Here is a 16,976-nt window from a genome sequence, read left to right as displayed (position 1 = left end):
CATTCACATAATTAATATAAAAAAATTATTTTTATTAATATAATATTATATAATTAAATACACATTATTTTATACTGATAATGAAAATAGGGTTTCAAAATCGAAGTTTGGATTTAAAATTGCATAAATCCCCACATAAAAAACCAAGAGCGAGTCAGGAACCATAAAAAATTGGCTAATCGTAAATAAAAAAAATTAGATCTTGCCGCACTCCTTCGCCGCCGATGATGAGCCGATCGAAATTGGAGCCGCCGTGTCATCAGCCGCCGTGCATCCCCAAATATGCGTCTCCCGACACCTCCAAGTCTCTCTCTCTATCCTTTGCGTTTTTTCTCTTTTTAGTTTTTAATTTTATTTCACTTCCTTACTCCGCTTACCTAAACAAACACCTTGAAGAAAAAAAGAAAACAAAAAAATACTCACTCTCTTTTGCTCTCTTGTATTTTTCATTTTCCTTGTTTCGCCGTGGAATAAATTAAAATAACAGAAGGAAAGCATATTCTTCTTCTTGTTCTCCGAAGATGGAGATGGACCCTGACGTTGTTGAAATTCTTCCCCCAATTCACCGAACTTCCAGATTGGTTAAGCAAAATCAGGTTTTTACTTTGTTGATGATCCTGCTCCTGCTCCCACTGTCCTTTTTATTTATTATTTTTTTAAAAATATAATTTTGGCTTTGCGAGGTTTCCTGAATTTGATAAAAGATTGCATCTTTTTAATATTATTTCATCTGGGTGCTTATTTTGTCAGCCATGATCACCTATTGGAAGATCTTCGTCCTCTTTGGGATTTACTTGTTTTTTTGTTGCTCTTCTCTTTCCTCGACATTTTTGCCCCTTTTTTAGTTGGCTCTGTTGTTCATGTTTTTATTATGACATAACTCTTTGCTATCGTTATGCCACTTTATGGTAAGTGGTAACCCTTCGTTGTTGTTTCTGTGTGTGAGCATAGAATTGATTGTGTTTACTGAGAACGTTCAGTTGTGAGTCATTGCTATTTTGCGGTTGTATCCAATTTTTTAGATCGAATTTTGGAATTGATTATGCCTTCCTGTTATGTTCTATTGCCCTTTTGGGTCTTCAATACTGTTGAAAGTTAAGGGGATTTGAAAACAGATAATGGCTATGCTATGCTTTGTACTTTGTAGTTTGTACAACCTTTAGCTTGGTTAAGATTTTCCTATTTGGACTTTACATAAACTTTAGTGATGATCTTATTTCATTTTTACATAGTTATTTTTGTAGTAGACAATATGGTTAGTTAACGCCAACAATTTTACGTGCATGGTGAAGTTGTGGAAGCCTGTCAGAAATCTGTGATCCATGCTATAACTTAAATATGGCAAAATTGTAATCTAAAACACTTAGGTGTGAAGGCACTGCAGCTATGTTTGATGCAAATGTTTGCTACTTAATTTGTGTTTGAATATATGAATGTTTCTGGTCTGCATTTTCCTTACTCAGATAGAATAATTCTATTTTACTTTACTAGGCCATTCCACAGGATGTAATTGAAATTGACAACGACGATGATTGCGAGGATTTAATGATAATTGGTGAAAAAGTTGGTAAAAGTAACAAGGGGAAGACAATTGAATCTATTCACAATGGCTATGGCAATCAAGTTGTGGTTTGTATAACATTTGTTCTTTATATTTATCTTTTCCAAGATGAAACATGAGTATAACATTTTGCTTGGAATCATTTCCAGGAAAGTGGGTTTGAGACTTCTACTGGTCATTCTTCGGTACCACATAACCTAACAAGTGTTGATGCTCATGTTGCGGATCTATCATATGATGATGATGAGGATGCTGATGATGACTACATTGATTTTATTTCTGAAGAGTACGCACAAGTCGATGAGTATGCTTTATTACAGGCACACTTTGATAATGTGGATATACCTCCTGGAATTGAGGCACCGTTTACTTGGTTGCCAGAATATGAACAAGGTTTGAAGCAAACTGGGAATAGTTCTTTGCATCCTTGGTATCCTACACAATCAGATGCTGAAATTCCTCAGGTGATAGAGTCAGCTAAATCTAAAATCATAGGATCTTCAACAGGTGCTTCTAATTTTCAAATGAACATGGGTGATGTTGATCACTCCTCTGGAATAAATTTGGCTTCTCAATCTGCTCCTAGTAAGAAGAAAGTAGCTAATTCACAACGCAGGGTTCGTGGTTCACACACATTATCAGGACCCCACTCATCTAAGTCTCAATGGTTTTCAGGACCTTTCCATGTTAAAAAGACGCCTGCTATTGGTTTCGTCGGCAATTCAGAGGCTGTGAAACCACCACCGGCAGGTGCACCACCATTTTGGAGGAAATTTAAAACTGCTAAGAAGCTAGGTGGCAGTAGCAGTTTGTACCATCCAAGTTTCATTGGACAGAATGGATCATTTCATCCACCAGGAATGGAATCAAAAGGCCCATGGTCAACAAATTTTCAGAATTTTATGCCAACTTTTTCTGATTACAATGCTAATTCAACTAGCTATGGTCCACTTGATTTTCTTCATCCTCCTCCTGGGCATATGCAGTTTAACACATCGGTTCACAATTCTGCCGGAGAAGGAAATAGTGGAGATAGCCCAGTTGTGGCCATCTCTGATGAAGATCGGGATGAAATCATGATGAAATTTCGAAGTTTTAAACAATTTGACACTGTTGAAGATCCATCAGATCATCGCTTTGTTGGCTATAACTCTTCCTTGAAGCAGGTAAACTTTTTGGTCAGCATTTTGATATACATTTTGTTTTATTTCTAAGGTTAATTGTTTGATAGTACCATGAATTGACTATTTTGTTTTGCCATTGATTATTTCTTGAACAGCATCCAAAGAATTGGGCTAAAAAAATCCAGGACGAGTGGAAGATTTTGGAGAAGGATTTGCCAGGTCAGTTTGTTACTGTGTTCCAGTTTTCAAATGGATGTTATATATTCTGATTCTTTCAATTTCTCCTCATCAGATACAATATTTGTCCGAGTTTATGAATCAAGGATGGATCTTTTGAGGGCCGTTATTATTGGAGCAGTGGGGACTCCTTATCATGATGGTCTTTTCTTCTTTGATGTTTTCTTCCCCAGTGGCTATCCCAATGTACCGCCGGTAAGTGGTTGATGATAAGCGAATCTAGTTCACACTATTTTGTCGTCTACTCTCTTTAATTTAAGTCTTAGACAATAGACTTTTTCACTGCAGCAAGTTTACTACCACTCTGGAGGTCTTCGACTCAACCCGAACTTGTATAATTGTGGCAAAGTATGCCTTAGCCTGCTTAATACCTGGTCTGGCAACAAGAACGAGAAGTGGCTTCCAGGTGTTTCAACAATTCTGCAGGTTCTGGTCTCTATACAAGGTCTGATTCTGAATACGAAGCCTTACTTTAACGAACCTGGATATGCACACATGAGTGGTTCCGCAAATGGTGAAACAAAGTCCCTGCAGTATAATGAGGACACATTCATCCTTTCATTAAGAACAATGATGTATATGATGAAAAGGCCCCCAAAGGTATGATTCTAGTCTTGGTAATCTTATATCTCAAACAAGATATTTGTCTTCAAAAGTTTGATTGCCATGTTTACTTGTATCATCTCTCGTCTTTGTATCAAGCTCAACTTTATGAATTTGGTTCTTCTAAAGTGAAAAAATTGGTATAGTGATAAAGTGAGGGGTTAATCCCCATTGAATTTGTAACTTTCATCATAAGTGAGCCCCACTATCTTAATTAAAGGGTGATTAAATACTTACTTTTTCAATTTACCAATATTCTCACTTTAGAGGAACTTCATCCCAACTTTATGTATGGTTGACAGGTTTCGAAGATTGTTATATTTCTATGTCGTTGACCTTTAATTACCATTCCGAACCATCAATAATTATGACCTACATCTGAGAAACTGCTATGTTTACTATATTATAATGATATTTCTGGAGTTCACAATACGTAGCGATGAAGGTAGTTTAGTATTACTTCGAAAAATGGAATTCATGTCAATGAAGAAGAATCCAGCAAGTGCCAGAATAGGCAATTTTTTCTATTGTGGATTCCTTGAACTTGTGTTTGTCCCATTTGAGGTTTTGAAGTTCAACTGTCCATTTTATTTTTGGTTTCAGCATTTTGAGAACTTTGTTACGGGGCATTTCTATAGCCGAGCTCATGATATTCTAGTGGCATGCAAAGCGTACATGGAGGGTGCGCAAGTTGGATGTTTGGTCAAAGGTGGGGTTCAAGATGTCGACGAAGGCGACAAAAGCTGCTCGAAGCAGTTCAAGGAATCTCTAACTGGATATGTGAATATGATTGTCAAAGAGTTTGCAAAAATTGGAGTTAAGGACTGTGAGAAGTTCCTCTCCACCAAAAAAATAGTGAACAAGCCTTTGTCTTTGCCTGCAGCCTGAACATTCTCATTGTGATTACCAATTTTGAGACTTTGATACAAAAGGCTTAACTAAATAGAAGGTTTATGTTTATGTGGCTAACACTTTCAGGGCACTGCTTTCTGCACATAGTCTTGGATGATGTATATAGTTACAGTTGCAGATAAATATTTAAAGGACATTGCTAAGGTCACAGGAGATAAATATGTCTATTCATGATCTCAATTTGGCTTCTGTCTGGTTGCTTTTGACTTTTTCCTTTGTTTCTTTTAGGGTTACGTTGACAACACTGCATTACATAAGATATTAAGATAGTGAATTTTATGGTGTTTATGATTAAAGTGGTTATGATGGCTATAATATTTTGGTAACAATTAAAAAGTGCAACTAAAATTAAGGCAATATTTTTTTACTATTTAGTAATATTTTTAAGTGTTTTTGACACTGATAAAAATGTTTCCGAATTTTGTTATGGACAAAAAATGTTTTTAAATAATTTTAAAACGTGTCAAAAGTGCTTAGTTGTGATTAAAAAACATTTTTCCATTAAAGAAAATGTGTGATGTGATTCATTTGCTATACAAAAAACTGTTTGCCACATCATTTTCTTACGTTTGTAAACAATGAGAATATTTTTGTCAATAATAAAATTTGGAGAATTTTTGCTAAAGACAAAATAATTCGATTGTGTATTTTTTGTGTTTTATCCTATTTTTAATTTGATTGCATTTTTTATTTTTATTTTAAATAAAGAAGTGTTGTTAAATAATAAAAAAATAGAATTTTAATTTTCATTGTATTTTTATGTATTGTGAAAATTTTATAACCACTTTAATCATAATCATCATAGAATGTATTTACTAAGTTACAAACAATTCAAAGTTTTTAATACTCTTGGTGACTTTTCAAACATAGCCGGCTGTATACTATATAACCTCTCATTCTAATTAATTTGACTTGAATTATAAGGTTAAGTTTCTGTTCTTTTTTTCTTTTCCCAGTTCCCACTAGAGTTGCGAGACTTGTTTAAGAAAAAATGAATTGTTAGCTTATAAACATGAACATGTGATCTAATAGTTACTTTACTTGGTCTCTTAACTAAGTGATGTAGATTCTATCCCTCATTCTTGCGAATGAAAATCATTTTATAGCCAGACTTTTAACCCTTAATTAAAAGTTTAAGGGTCCAAGTGATTAGTCATTGTTTTATATATATACATATAAGAAATTGTGTATATAATTTTGTATGGTGTATAATGTTCCATGCCTTTTTAATATGAAATTATAATATTTTTCCTGATGTACCCTGTCCTAGGGGGCAACATCTTATCCGTTGTTCACGGATAGATGGAATGCACTAAGAAGTCTTCATTGCTAACTTGTTTTTTGGTCTTTGACTCCATAGTTTCTTCTGCCTTAATGAGTGATGAAGAATTATTCCAAGTCTTTGTGGTCAACCATAGAGGGAAGACAAATAAATAAATAAATAATAACATTTGAAATATCCAAGAAATTGTTTTTTCGTATTCTACTATGCATGGGTTGAAAATCTCTAAGGAAAGGAAACTTCCCTGAAAATGTATGAGTAGAAAGATGGTCGAATCAACGTCACAACTCTATCTTAAGTATACTACATCCACTCCTAGTGATCTCTAACCAATAAAAAGAACCACAAATTTCAACGCAAATCACAATCAATGGGAACTCGATAACTTCGGAAGGAAATATATAAAAACGAAATCGTTCTGTTTTTATTGGATGTCAAAAACAAACGACAAGAGAGTGCTAGCTCACTCCGTTTACTGAGTCATTGTTGGGGTCGAGGGACCGCCATAGTGTTTGGAGCTCGATCTCGAAGACAACAATAATGCAATTGAAACCTTAGGAATCAAATCAGTAAACGGCGTGAATTAGAGACCGCTTAGGGGTTAGTGATTAGAACTATTATGATTATTATTATAGTAGATTATGAGATGGACTAATTTAACTTTAAATAACTGTAATAATTAGGGGTGTACATATGGGTTGAGTAAAAATTGGATTTATCTTGACTCAAACTTTAAATAATGATTGAATTTATTTTTGAGATTCTTACTCGATTTTAATTCCGGTAAAATCTTACTACTTTTGAGACACACTAAAATCGGGTCTAAACTGGTGAAATCCATTCTTGATAAGTTCTATGTAAAAAAAATATGATGCACTTATTTATAAAAAAAAAATTGTTATTGAAAAGTTGATTTAAATTTGAATTTATTTATAAATTCTAATTCTATGTTTTTTTGATGTATTTTCTAATTTAACAAATGTGATTAAAAACAAACCAATAAATTTATAATTAATATAACATAATATTAAAATTAATTTAAAACATATATACCTTTTTCAGTTCCCTTAGGAGGTACATGAATCGGGTGAAGCCGGGTTCGCCTTGACTCGGACCCGGTCCTAAATAATGATCGCGTCTATTCTTGAGACCTTTATTCGGCCTTAATCCTGATAAAATCACATCAAATTTGCGCCAAAAGTATTCGAATCCGGACCGAATCTTCAAGCTGAGCCATGTATACCTCTAATAATAATAATAATCTATCTAACTATTTTTTTTTCAAAGGATTCAAACTCGATGTTTGGTAACTACTACTATGTAGTAGAGACATAGAGAGATTATATAAGTAAACTCAATTCTTCTTTTCTCCCTCAACCACTCCTCTCTCATAACACAAACAAACTCTTGATCATTGTTATGGATCCTCTTCTCTCAGTTATCGTCTTTCTCTTCACTTTCTTGTCCATCAAGTTTGCCTGTTCTGCTTCAGAACTCTCATATAACAACCACTGTAACTCTTTTGTCTCATACTCAACACCTTCCAACAAAAGGGTTAACACTTTCCCTCTTGGTGATACTCACAATGGTTACTTCCAAGGAGGGAAGAAGATCACTGGCCTTGGAAATGGAGAAACATGGAGCCAATTCTCCTACCTTCAACCAAGAAGAATCCAAACAACTGAGGCCTCTCACTTATTCAAACTTGAAGGCCTTGTTTCATTCAGGAGCACTCTTGCATGGAACTTCACCTATGTTCAAAGCCGAAGTCACCGGTCGAGGAGAATTCGTCACGGTAGTGATCTTGTAACTTCTTTTAAGCTTGAAGGGTTCTGGTCTGAATCCTCAGGGAAGGTTTGCATGGTTGGGAGAGGCACTTATTTTTCCGAAAAAGGTGAATCTATTGGCCTTGAAGCTGTGTTTAAGCTTAACAATGTGTTCAGTTCAAGTAATATCAGTAGCATGGTCATTGGAAAGTTGGAGAGCTTGAGTTCTGAGAATGATAAGAGTTACTTTGAACCAATTTCTGTGTTCATGTTCCCAAAAGAAGCATACAAGTATACCTTAGATTCCACAGAGGCAGATAAAGAATGCTCTTCTGGAATTGATGCTGAACAAGGTTTGTCATTGGATTCAAACTCCTTAAGTTTTTGCTCATATTCAATCTCAAGAGCCATTGCTATGCTCCCATTGGAGTACTCTGATGAATGCAATTCTCCTAAGAATTGCACTCCTATTGATGGCAGCTCTGGACAATTGCCAACACTAATGTCTTTGAAAGCCATTCAGTGTTCTCATTCTCAGAAGCATACGATGAGGGTTCTTCTTGAATTTTCAAATAATAGTTACTACTACTATGGTATGAACCAAGAAAAAAATCCCCAAAACATATTAGTAGGTGAAGGGTGGTGGAATAAGAAGAGCAATGTTTTGTGTGTAGTAGCTTGCCATATCAAGGGAATTTCATCTTCCGTGGATGGCACTCCTGTTGACGATTGCTCGGTGAGATTAAGATTGAGGTTCCCCTCGACTTGGTCGATCAAAAACACTAGTAGCATAGTTGGGGAAATTTGGAGCAACAAGACTGCAAATGAACAAGGCTACTTCAAGAGGATCAAATTCAGAAATGATGAAGCTCAATCTGTGGTGATTGGTCATGGCTTAGAGTATGAGTACAGCCAACTAGAAATAGCTAACAAATCATGCCACAACCAAAAACCTGTTGAAGGCCAGGGGAAAAGCTATCCAGAGGCATATTCTTATGATATGAGATTTGATATGTCAGTTAGAGAGTCAAGAAAAAGAGTAGCTTGGGGTTATTCAGCTCCTTTATTTGTTGCTGATAAATTTTATGATTTGGGGATGCCTATGTTTTCGGATTCTGTTTCAAGCTTCTCAGATCAAGTTCCTCCTCCTGATATCCACAACAGCAATACTGGTAGCTTGTTCAACATTAGCTACAAGATTAGCCTCACACCGCTGTCTCTCTCGGGGATAGATGACAAGAATTCTTTCTTCAGTAATAAGTCATTTGAGTCGGTGAAGCTCACTGCCGAAGGAATTTATGATGCTCAAGGTGGAACCTTGTGTATGGTAGGCTGCCGCGAAGTTTCCTCAAAAAATGCTATAAATACGTATTCTTTGGACTGTGAGATTATGGTGAACTTTCAGTTTCCACCATTAGGTACAACCAATGGGAGGCGCATCAGGGGAAGCATCGAAAGCACGCGCAAAAAGTCAGATCCTCTTTACTTCAAGCCTTTAGACCTATCTGCATCAACAAATTACGTGATATCATTAAGAAGGAATGCTTGGAGAATGGATATGGAGGTCATCATAGCACTGATATCCACCACTCTAGCATGTGTTTTTGTTGGATTGCAACTCTACCATGTAAAGAGGAACCCTGATGTGCTACCCTTCATCTCAATTATGATGATGTCGATTCTCACTTTTGGCTACATGATACCTCTTGTTCTGAACCTTGAAGCTCTTCTCAGCCAAAATCCTAACAACAAAAACATTGTATATGGCTTTGTTGGATGGCTTGAAGTCAATGAAATCGCGGTGAGGCTAACAACCATGGTAGCTTTCTTGTTGCAGTTCCGGCTCCTATACCTTACTTGGTCATCAAGAAAGACCAACGGAAGCAAGGAAGGTTTCTGGAATGCCGAGAAGAAGGCCACATTTGTCGCCTTACCCTTGTTTGCAGCCGGTTTATTGGTCGTATTCCTGTTCAAATTGAAGAAGGGTCGAGCTTCAGCTTCTATATACGCCGGAGGGTACTACAACCGAGAACCTTCCTCTTGGGAAAACTTCAAGTCTTATGGTGGTTTAGTAATGGATGGTTTTCTCTTGCCACAGATAATTTTGAACATTTTCTCAAACATAAAGAGGGCACAAATTCTTTCATGCTCATTTTACATTGGAACTACATTTGTGAGAGTGTTGCCACATGCCTATGATCTCTACAGGGCTCACAATTATGCTGAAGTAGATAATTTTGCATACCTGTATGCAGATCCTGATACAGATTTTTACTCAACTGCTTGGGATATTGTGATCCCTTTGGGGGGTATATTGTTTGCTATCATTGTATACTTGCAGCAACGTTTTGATGCTCTTTGTATAATGCCTCAGAGATTCAAAGGGTCATTTGCATATGATAAGGTGCCTGCAGAAACTGAATTAGAAGGAGAAGTACAAACAACAAACATGTAATGTGCACTTTTCTGAAACCAATGTGAATTATAGTTTTTCTTTTTCTTAGTAATGTATTTAGGGGAACACAAGCAGAGTTCTCTACAAATCTATTGTGGTTATGAAATTGTGTTTTGTTGTGAGTTTACTGTTAGTCTTTTTAAAATAAATTTGGTATTGTAAAAAGACTGTTCATGTGGCTGATGAGTTTGGCTAGCCTTGTATACTATGAAATTTTGAAGGTGTATAAGATCCAGTTTAAATAAATAGTTTAATTAAATTTAAAAAAATAGTTTAAATAATAAATGTTTATATTAAAAATAATTTATAAATAAATTTTTTTATTTTTAAATTTTAAAAGTGTTTATTTTTAAAAAAATGTGATAAAAAATTTTTTAGTACGAGAGAAGTTATTTTTGTTTGATTTTTTCATAAGCAGTTAAGCACTTCAATAATTTTTTAGAAATCTACAATTTAGTTTTAAAAATTACACCAAATATTAATACTATTAGTTTTTATAAGTTAAAAACTCAAAAAAATAATTTATAAAACTTACCAAACAGGTCTTAAAAGTAGCGTTTATTTGTTAGTTTTAAGAAAGTGTTTTTACAACTAGGCTTTTGTATAGTTGAAAAAAGTTTGAAATTTATTGTAATAAAATCTATTTTATATTTATTTAAAAGAAAAGGCAATTAACTAATACAAATTAGTTATCTATTTTTTTCACTAAAAGTATTGACCTTTATCATTCTTCCAAAACTAACTTAAAGCCAAAAAAATAAAAATAAAAAAGAATACTAAGTATTTAGAAATCTTTCTTGGATTATTGTTCCTTCCAATCTATGGTTGTTGACTTGCTGCCGTTGAACCCAAGTTTATGATTTTTTTTCTAAACAAAAGAATCCTTCAGAAATTTTTATTTTACTAGTTTTACAAGAAACATCACATCAATTTATCTATTATTTATCATTGAATAAAAAAAATTGTATGAAATTCTAATATATAATAATAGATAACAGAAAAAAATCAGTATTTTATATAAAATTAAAAAATACTATGCATATACTATATAAAATTTATTATTTAAAAATATTATACATATATTATAGAAAAAATTTCAAATATATTAAGTACACTGATATTCTAATAATTTTAATTGTTGATCTCAATTATAAAAAAATATGTAATATATTAATTAAAATTAACTATTAAAATTACTAAAATACTAATATTTCAAATACATTTAAAAACTTTTCTATGCTATATAAAATAGATATATCTATTGTTCAACACAAATTAATATGCACTTATTACATACATCAAGGGGAGTTCAAACTTCTCCGCTGTATTTTGAATTTTTTATCCTTGTCAACAATATCCGTAACAATGATTAAGGAATAAACATATTTTGCATATCTAAATGACCTAAAAACGAACAAAGAAAATGCAGGAACAAAGAATAGTAAAACTCAATAAAAGGATACAGCCTGAAATTTCGGAGTGATCATCCAAGATGATAAATAAAATGGGCCGGAGGAATCCAATAAAAAGAATGATCCAATTGGTAAGAGTGAGAAAACTACATGTGTGGATGAAATACTATAAAGTATAGGAAAATTATCAAGTATGCCATAATACTTTGGGTAATGCTACTGTGGTGAAGGAAAAAATTTTCCTCATGTGTTGAAGAGATGTGGCACTAGAGCAAAGGTGACCCGTGTCTTTTACATTGATAAATAACTTTTGTGTTAAAGCAGTATACGTCAACATCATAAATGTTAATTATATTAGATTAATTTACTTTTAACAATGATAATTTATTTGTTGGGCTTTATTAGTTTTGTAAAGCGTTCAGCTTTAAATTTTTTGTGAATATTATCTAGCAGGTAGAAATTAGTCTATGAAATAATAAATTAAAATAATAATAATAACAACAATAATATCCTTCTAAAATAATAATAATAATAATAATAATAATAATAATAATAATGCTAATAACAAGAAAGAGTTAGAATATCACCACCCAAATCTTTTTTTTTTGCCAAAATTTATATATATATATATTCTCATATTTAATTTGTATAATAATAAAAAATAAAAATATTTTTAATTTTAAAAAATATTCAAAATTAATTATTAGTATTATTTTTGATTATATATTTTTTCATAAAATTAGTAGATGAAAGTCTATTGGATAATTAAAATTTATGCTGAAAAATTTTGGTTTTATTAAATTAGATGAAACGTATTTAAAAAAAATTATATTTAACAAAACCAAAATGTTGCAGAAAAAATTTTAACTGTTCAATAGATTTTCATCTAATTTTATAAAAAAATATAAACTCAAAAATAAAAAGAAACAGAGTAAAAATAACATTATTCATTAGTTTTGAATAATTTTTTTCTTTTAAAGTAAGGACAAATTTAAAAGAGAGCAAGCATAACTTTTTTGAACAAAGTTAACAATTTTAAGTATTTAAAGTTATTATATATTATATAATTTTATTTAAAAAATAGAGTAAGTAATTATCTTAGACAAATAATTAAATTATTAAACTCAAAAGCAAGTAATAATCCTTAAATTGAGATAAATATTATTTTCAATCATTTTTTGATTAAATAAATTTCTAATATTTTTAAATTTATATTTTTTTCTTTTTTAAATATTTTTTCTCTTAATTTTCATACTTATTATCATATAAAAATATTTTAATATTATAATAACTAAAAAATTTTTACATATTATAGTACAGGCATGAAAGTAAATTATTTTAAATTTTATTTATTTTTCTCATGATATTAAAATTATAACAGATTAAGTAATTTCATTAAAACAATTATATTTTATTTAAAAATATGTTTTAAATGCATATAACAAAGTTATTAGAATAATTTATTTATATTATTTTATAGCATATTTGTTTATGATATGAAACATAAAAATATAATTTACTGTTACAATAATATTCAACAAAATAAACTAACAAAAAATAGATAATTTTTTATATTTTATTGAATCCAAAATAAAAAATTATAAGAATTAAGATATTTTTTATATAAAAAACACTTATTAGTATCTTTTAATTAAAAAATATTAATTATGATTATATATATTACTAAATATATAATATTATATTTAATTATATAATATTTTAATTTTTAACTTATTTTTTATTAAATTTTTGGATTCATCTCTATTTTGAAGGTAAAAATATATTTATTATTATATAAGTTAAATATGAGAATATATATAACAAAAATATAGTTTTAAATAAAAATTAAATTATTATTATTATTATATTATTATTATTATTATTATTAATTTAAAAGGATATTATTGTTGTTATTATTGTTGTTTTAATTTACTATTTTATGGAGCAATTCCTATAATTCTAGCTGTTGGATAATATTCACAAAAAAATCTAAAGCTGCCAAAACTTTTCAAAACCAATAAATTTCAATAAATAAATTATCATCATTAAAAGTAAATTAAACTAATATAATAAATATTTATGATATTGACATATTATACCCATTTTATTTTAACACAAAATTTGTCTACAAGTATGAGAATAACACTAACACCCGTCACCGCTTTTCTAATGCCACACCCCTTTAGCATATGAGGAAAAATTTTTCCTTCAGCACGGTAGAATTTTCCTAATATTTTTTGGGGGGTAAAAAATCCAAATAAGCCAAGGAGAGTTAGAAATTATCCAAATCAGCCAAATCAAAAATCCACACCTGAATCCACCAGGACCAATTATTATATAATTCGAATCAATTAGATTCGAATTATACTCTCATGTAATTCAAGTTGAATTAATTCGAATTACTAGGAATGCAATGAAATAAGGGAGTTCGAAACAACTCGTTTCGAATTATACCTAACAAATTCGAATTTACTTAATTCGAATTACTAGGAGAAGCGCATATTAGTGAGGTTCGAATCTAGTTTATTCGAATTAGGTGAAAAGTGATTTGCATAGTAATTCGAATCAAGTTGATTCGAATTACAAGGGGTTCGGCTATAAAAGGAGTTCGAGCCAAGTTCATTCGAATCACTTTCTCATTCTTCGACCCCACCAAATCCCAGAGAAAAAGACCAAGGTTCAGTACGAGTAAGAGCAGAGCGGCTTTTTTTGTCGATGGGGGACGATCCGGGAAGGCTTTATCGTTTGGATGGAGTAGCTCATATCGCCGGTGTGATCAACGACGAGGTTAGTGGTTTATGAAAGCGGTTTATGATAACGGTATTTGTTAATGGTTTTTTATAATGGTTTATGTTACTGTAAGTGGTTTAGGATAGTGGTTTAAGATAGTGGTGTAGGCTAGTGGTTTTTGTTAATGGTTTTTTTTATAGCGGTTTATTTAAGTGTTAGAGGTGTAAGGAGGTGGTTTAGGCCAGTAGTTTTCTTTAGTGGTATTTGAAATTATTTTTTGTAAGCGGTTTGTGTTAATGGTTTTGGATTGTGGTTTTAGTGATGGTTAGCGGTTTCGGGTCGTGGTTTAGGTTGGTGGTGTAGGACGGTGGTTTTTGTTAATGGTTTTTTTTAGCGGTTTATTTTAGTGTAAGCGGTTAACGGTAGTGGCTTATGATAAATGTGAAAATGCATATGTTATTGTTAATGTTATTTGCACGTGGTGCATCTGCTTTTGTTGATGGTATTTGCACATGGTTTGAGTGAGCGGTTTGTGTATAAAATGTTGGTCGTTTGTTTCATATATCTTTTACCCATCACGATTTATTTTCTGGTTCCATATGAAATATGTTGTATATGTTAGTGGTTTGTGCATCGGTTCTAATTATGCGGTTTATGTACTGGCCAGCCTCGTCGTTGCATATCCAGCGTTAGGCGGCAGCAGGGGATGCGTCTTGATGAGAGATACATTCCGTACTTGCAGATGGCCGGATTGTACCATCTTGCGAGACTGAACGACAGATGGTTCCGACTAGATGAGCCCCTAGTCAGCGCATTCGTCGAGAGGTGGTGGCCTGAGACGCACACCTTCCACATGCCGTTTGGAGAGTGCACCATCACGCTTCAGGACGTCGCATACCAGCTGAGGTTGCCAGTCGACGGAGATTATGTTAGTGGTTGCCTGACAGACTTCCACCTTTACATTGAGGGTGGTCGACCTGCTTGGCAGTGGTTCCATGAGTTGTTCGGTGTTTTACCTCCCGAGAACCAGGTGCAGAAATTCGCAGTCAACTGCACCTGGTTTCAGGAGACATTTGCAGAGTGTCCAGACGGGGCTGATGAGGAGACGGTTAGGCGCTTTGTCCGGGCCTATATCATGATGTTATTGGGCACGCAGCTGTTTGCCGACAAGTCCGGCAATCGTATACACATCAGATGGCTACCTTATGTTGCTCGGCTTGAGGAGATGGGTCGCTACAGTTGGGGGTCGGCGACACTAGCATGGTTGTACAGGTGCATGTGCCGAGTCGCCAACAGACATGTGGTGAAGTTAGCTGGCCCTTTACAGTTACTACAGTCTTGGATCTTCTGGAGGTTTCCCACTCTTAGACCATCTGGGTATGAGGAGATTAGCTGGCCCCTTGCCTCGAGGTACCGTTATTGTTTTATACTATATATTTTTCTGGTATTTATTTTCGATTATGCAACCAATTTTTATGTTTCTCGTACGCAGATGGTCTGGTTACAGTCCTGGGATTAGCAACAAGGGACCTCGGGTACAGATGGCTCGCATGAAGATCGACTTGTTACAGCCTCGGCAGGTAAGTACGCAAAACAGAAGTGTATCTTAAGTGATTGTTTCATTTTACATTGTCTAACATAAGTGTACAAACGTTTTTATGTTGAATTTTTCAGTTCATATGGATGCCCTATAGCGCACTCGACGTCATCCAGGTTGTCCATCCGGAGGTCTTGGAGCCTCGGCATACTATGTTATGGCGGTGCAGGACGTCCCTGATTTATTTTGCAGTTGTCGAGTGGCATCAGGTTGACAGAGTTTTACCTCAGTTTGGTGGCGTTCAGCCGATACCGTCTCCCGCCCTGAACATCGACTTCTTGATGTCGAAGGACGGGAGAGGAGGTGACCGTTGGTTCCCGGCACAGTACGCTGATTGGCATCTTCACTGGCAGGAGCGTGTGGAGCACATTCTACAGTTTGACATCGTGCCCGATCCCGGTCCGTCACATGATTTCTTGACATGGTGGTATCAGCACGGAAAGAGGTTTCTGTCGCCGGAGATGTTATTGGGGGATCCGAGAGGTATTCCTATTCCAGATGAGGCCACGCAGAGGGGTGCCGGCCGAGTTCCAGATATGGACCGGGTCGAGGATGTTCCTGATAGAGGTCGTATTGAGCGGAGAGCACGAGTTGGGACACGTCGTAGCCAGCGTGAGTGGAACTGGGTGGATCAGGCTATGGATGACGGAGACGACCCAGTTAGGGGTGGGGGGAGAGTACGTGGTTGTGGAGGCAGGAGGAGGGTGGGTGCTGCTAGATAGGGTGCCCAGATGCCTGGGGGAGATGATGCTGCGGGGGTTGATAGTGCCCATCAGGGCGGGCATGCTGGTGGGTCGCATGGATCTGGTATGGGAGATCCCCCGAGTCACACTGATGCTGGGGTTGGTGGTGGAGGTCTTGGAGATTATTTCATTGGTGTTCCCGGTGATGATCATACCCTTCAGGAGAGTACTCCATGGGTGAGTCCTGGCTCGATGTTTGGAGATTTACTTGCTAGTGATGGCATTTTGAAGCACCTTGATGTTCACAGCTGCATCAGCCCTAACCATCGGCATAATGAAGGTGGATATCACATGGTAGTCCAGACTCCTGTGGTCACTGGAGATGGAGCTGGCGAGACATGTATGCGGTCCGTTGTATCGCTTCACTTCCCAGATACCCTTCCGCTGTCGGAGACTCAACCGAATCAGCCATGTGCACCCATTTCCAAACTCAGAACACTTTCCCACATACCTGCGGTAGTCAGACTCAACGACCTTGTACTGGACCCCTCGACGGATACTGTACGTCTTCACACTCAACAGCGCCTCATCTTTATTTGGAAATTGTTGGCCAA

At 34.5% G+C, this 16,976-nt stretch overlaps 3 protein-coding genes across 6 annotated transcripts; all 3 read left to right on the top strand.

The window, feature by feature from the left end:
- The first annotated feature begins 82 nt into the window (after window positions 1–82).
- On the top strand, window positions 83–4,617 carry LOC112707406 (probable ubiquitin-conjugating enzyme E2 25). 4 transcript variants are annotated; one of them, XM_025759127.3, is made up of 8 exons: window positions 83–304; window positions 488–596; window positions 1,492–1,623; window positions 1,711–2,727; window positions 2,841–2,904; window positions 2,978–3,117; window positions 3,211–3,522; window positions 4,129–4,617. In XM_025759127.3, exons 1-8 carry the CDS (start codon window positions 225–227, stop codon window positions 4,411–4,413), a joined length of 2,139 nt encoding a protein of 712 aa, XP_025614912.1. In that variant the 5' UTR covers window positions 83–224; the 3' UTR covers window positions 4,414–4,617. The 4 variants fall into 4 exon arrangements, with proteins under 4 accessions (XP_025614912.1, XP_025614911.1, XP_025614913.1 ...); XM_025759126.3 differs by having other exon boundaries at window positions 1,492–1,629; XM_025759128.3 differs by lacking the exon at window positions 83–304 and having other exon boundaries at window positions 305–596; window positions 1,492–1,629.
- A 2,521-nt stretch (window positions 4,618–7,138) lies between these two features.
- Window positions 7,139–9,940, top strand: LOC112705363 (uncharacterized). Its single transcript, XM_025756199.1, has one exon. The coding sequence runs from the start codon at window positions 7,139–7,141 to the stop codon at window positions 9,938–9,940; it is 2,802 nt and encodes a 933-aa protein (XP_025611984.1).
- A 4,127-nt stretch (window positions 9,941–14,067) lies between these two features.
- LOC140174732 (protein MAIN-LIKE 1-like) lies at window positions 14,068–16,401 on the top strand. The gene is made up of 4 exons (XM_072200237.1): window positions 14,068–14,139; window positions 14,750–15,492; window positions 15,575–15,662; window positions 15,757–16,401. Exons 1-4 carry the CDS (start codon window positions 14,068–14,070, stop codon window positions 16,399–16,401), a joined length of 1,548 nt encoding a protein of 515 aa, XP_072056338.1.
- Window positions 16,402–16,976: the final 575 nt, after the last annotated feature.

This window comes from Arachis hypogaea, chromosome 8 (genome assembly GCF_003086295.3).
Source record: "Arachis hypogaea cultivar Tifrunner chromosome 8, arahy.Tifrunner.gnm2.J5K5, whole genome shotgun sequence".
Taxonomy (NCBI): Eukaryota; Viridiplantae; Streptophyta; class Magnoliopsida; order Fabales; family Fabaceae; genus Arachis; species Arachis hypogaea.
The sequence above is the reverse complement of the archived record's forward strand: the minus strand, read 5'-3'. Positions and strand labels throughout refer to the sequence as shown.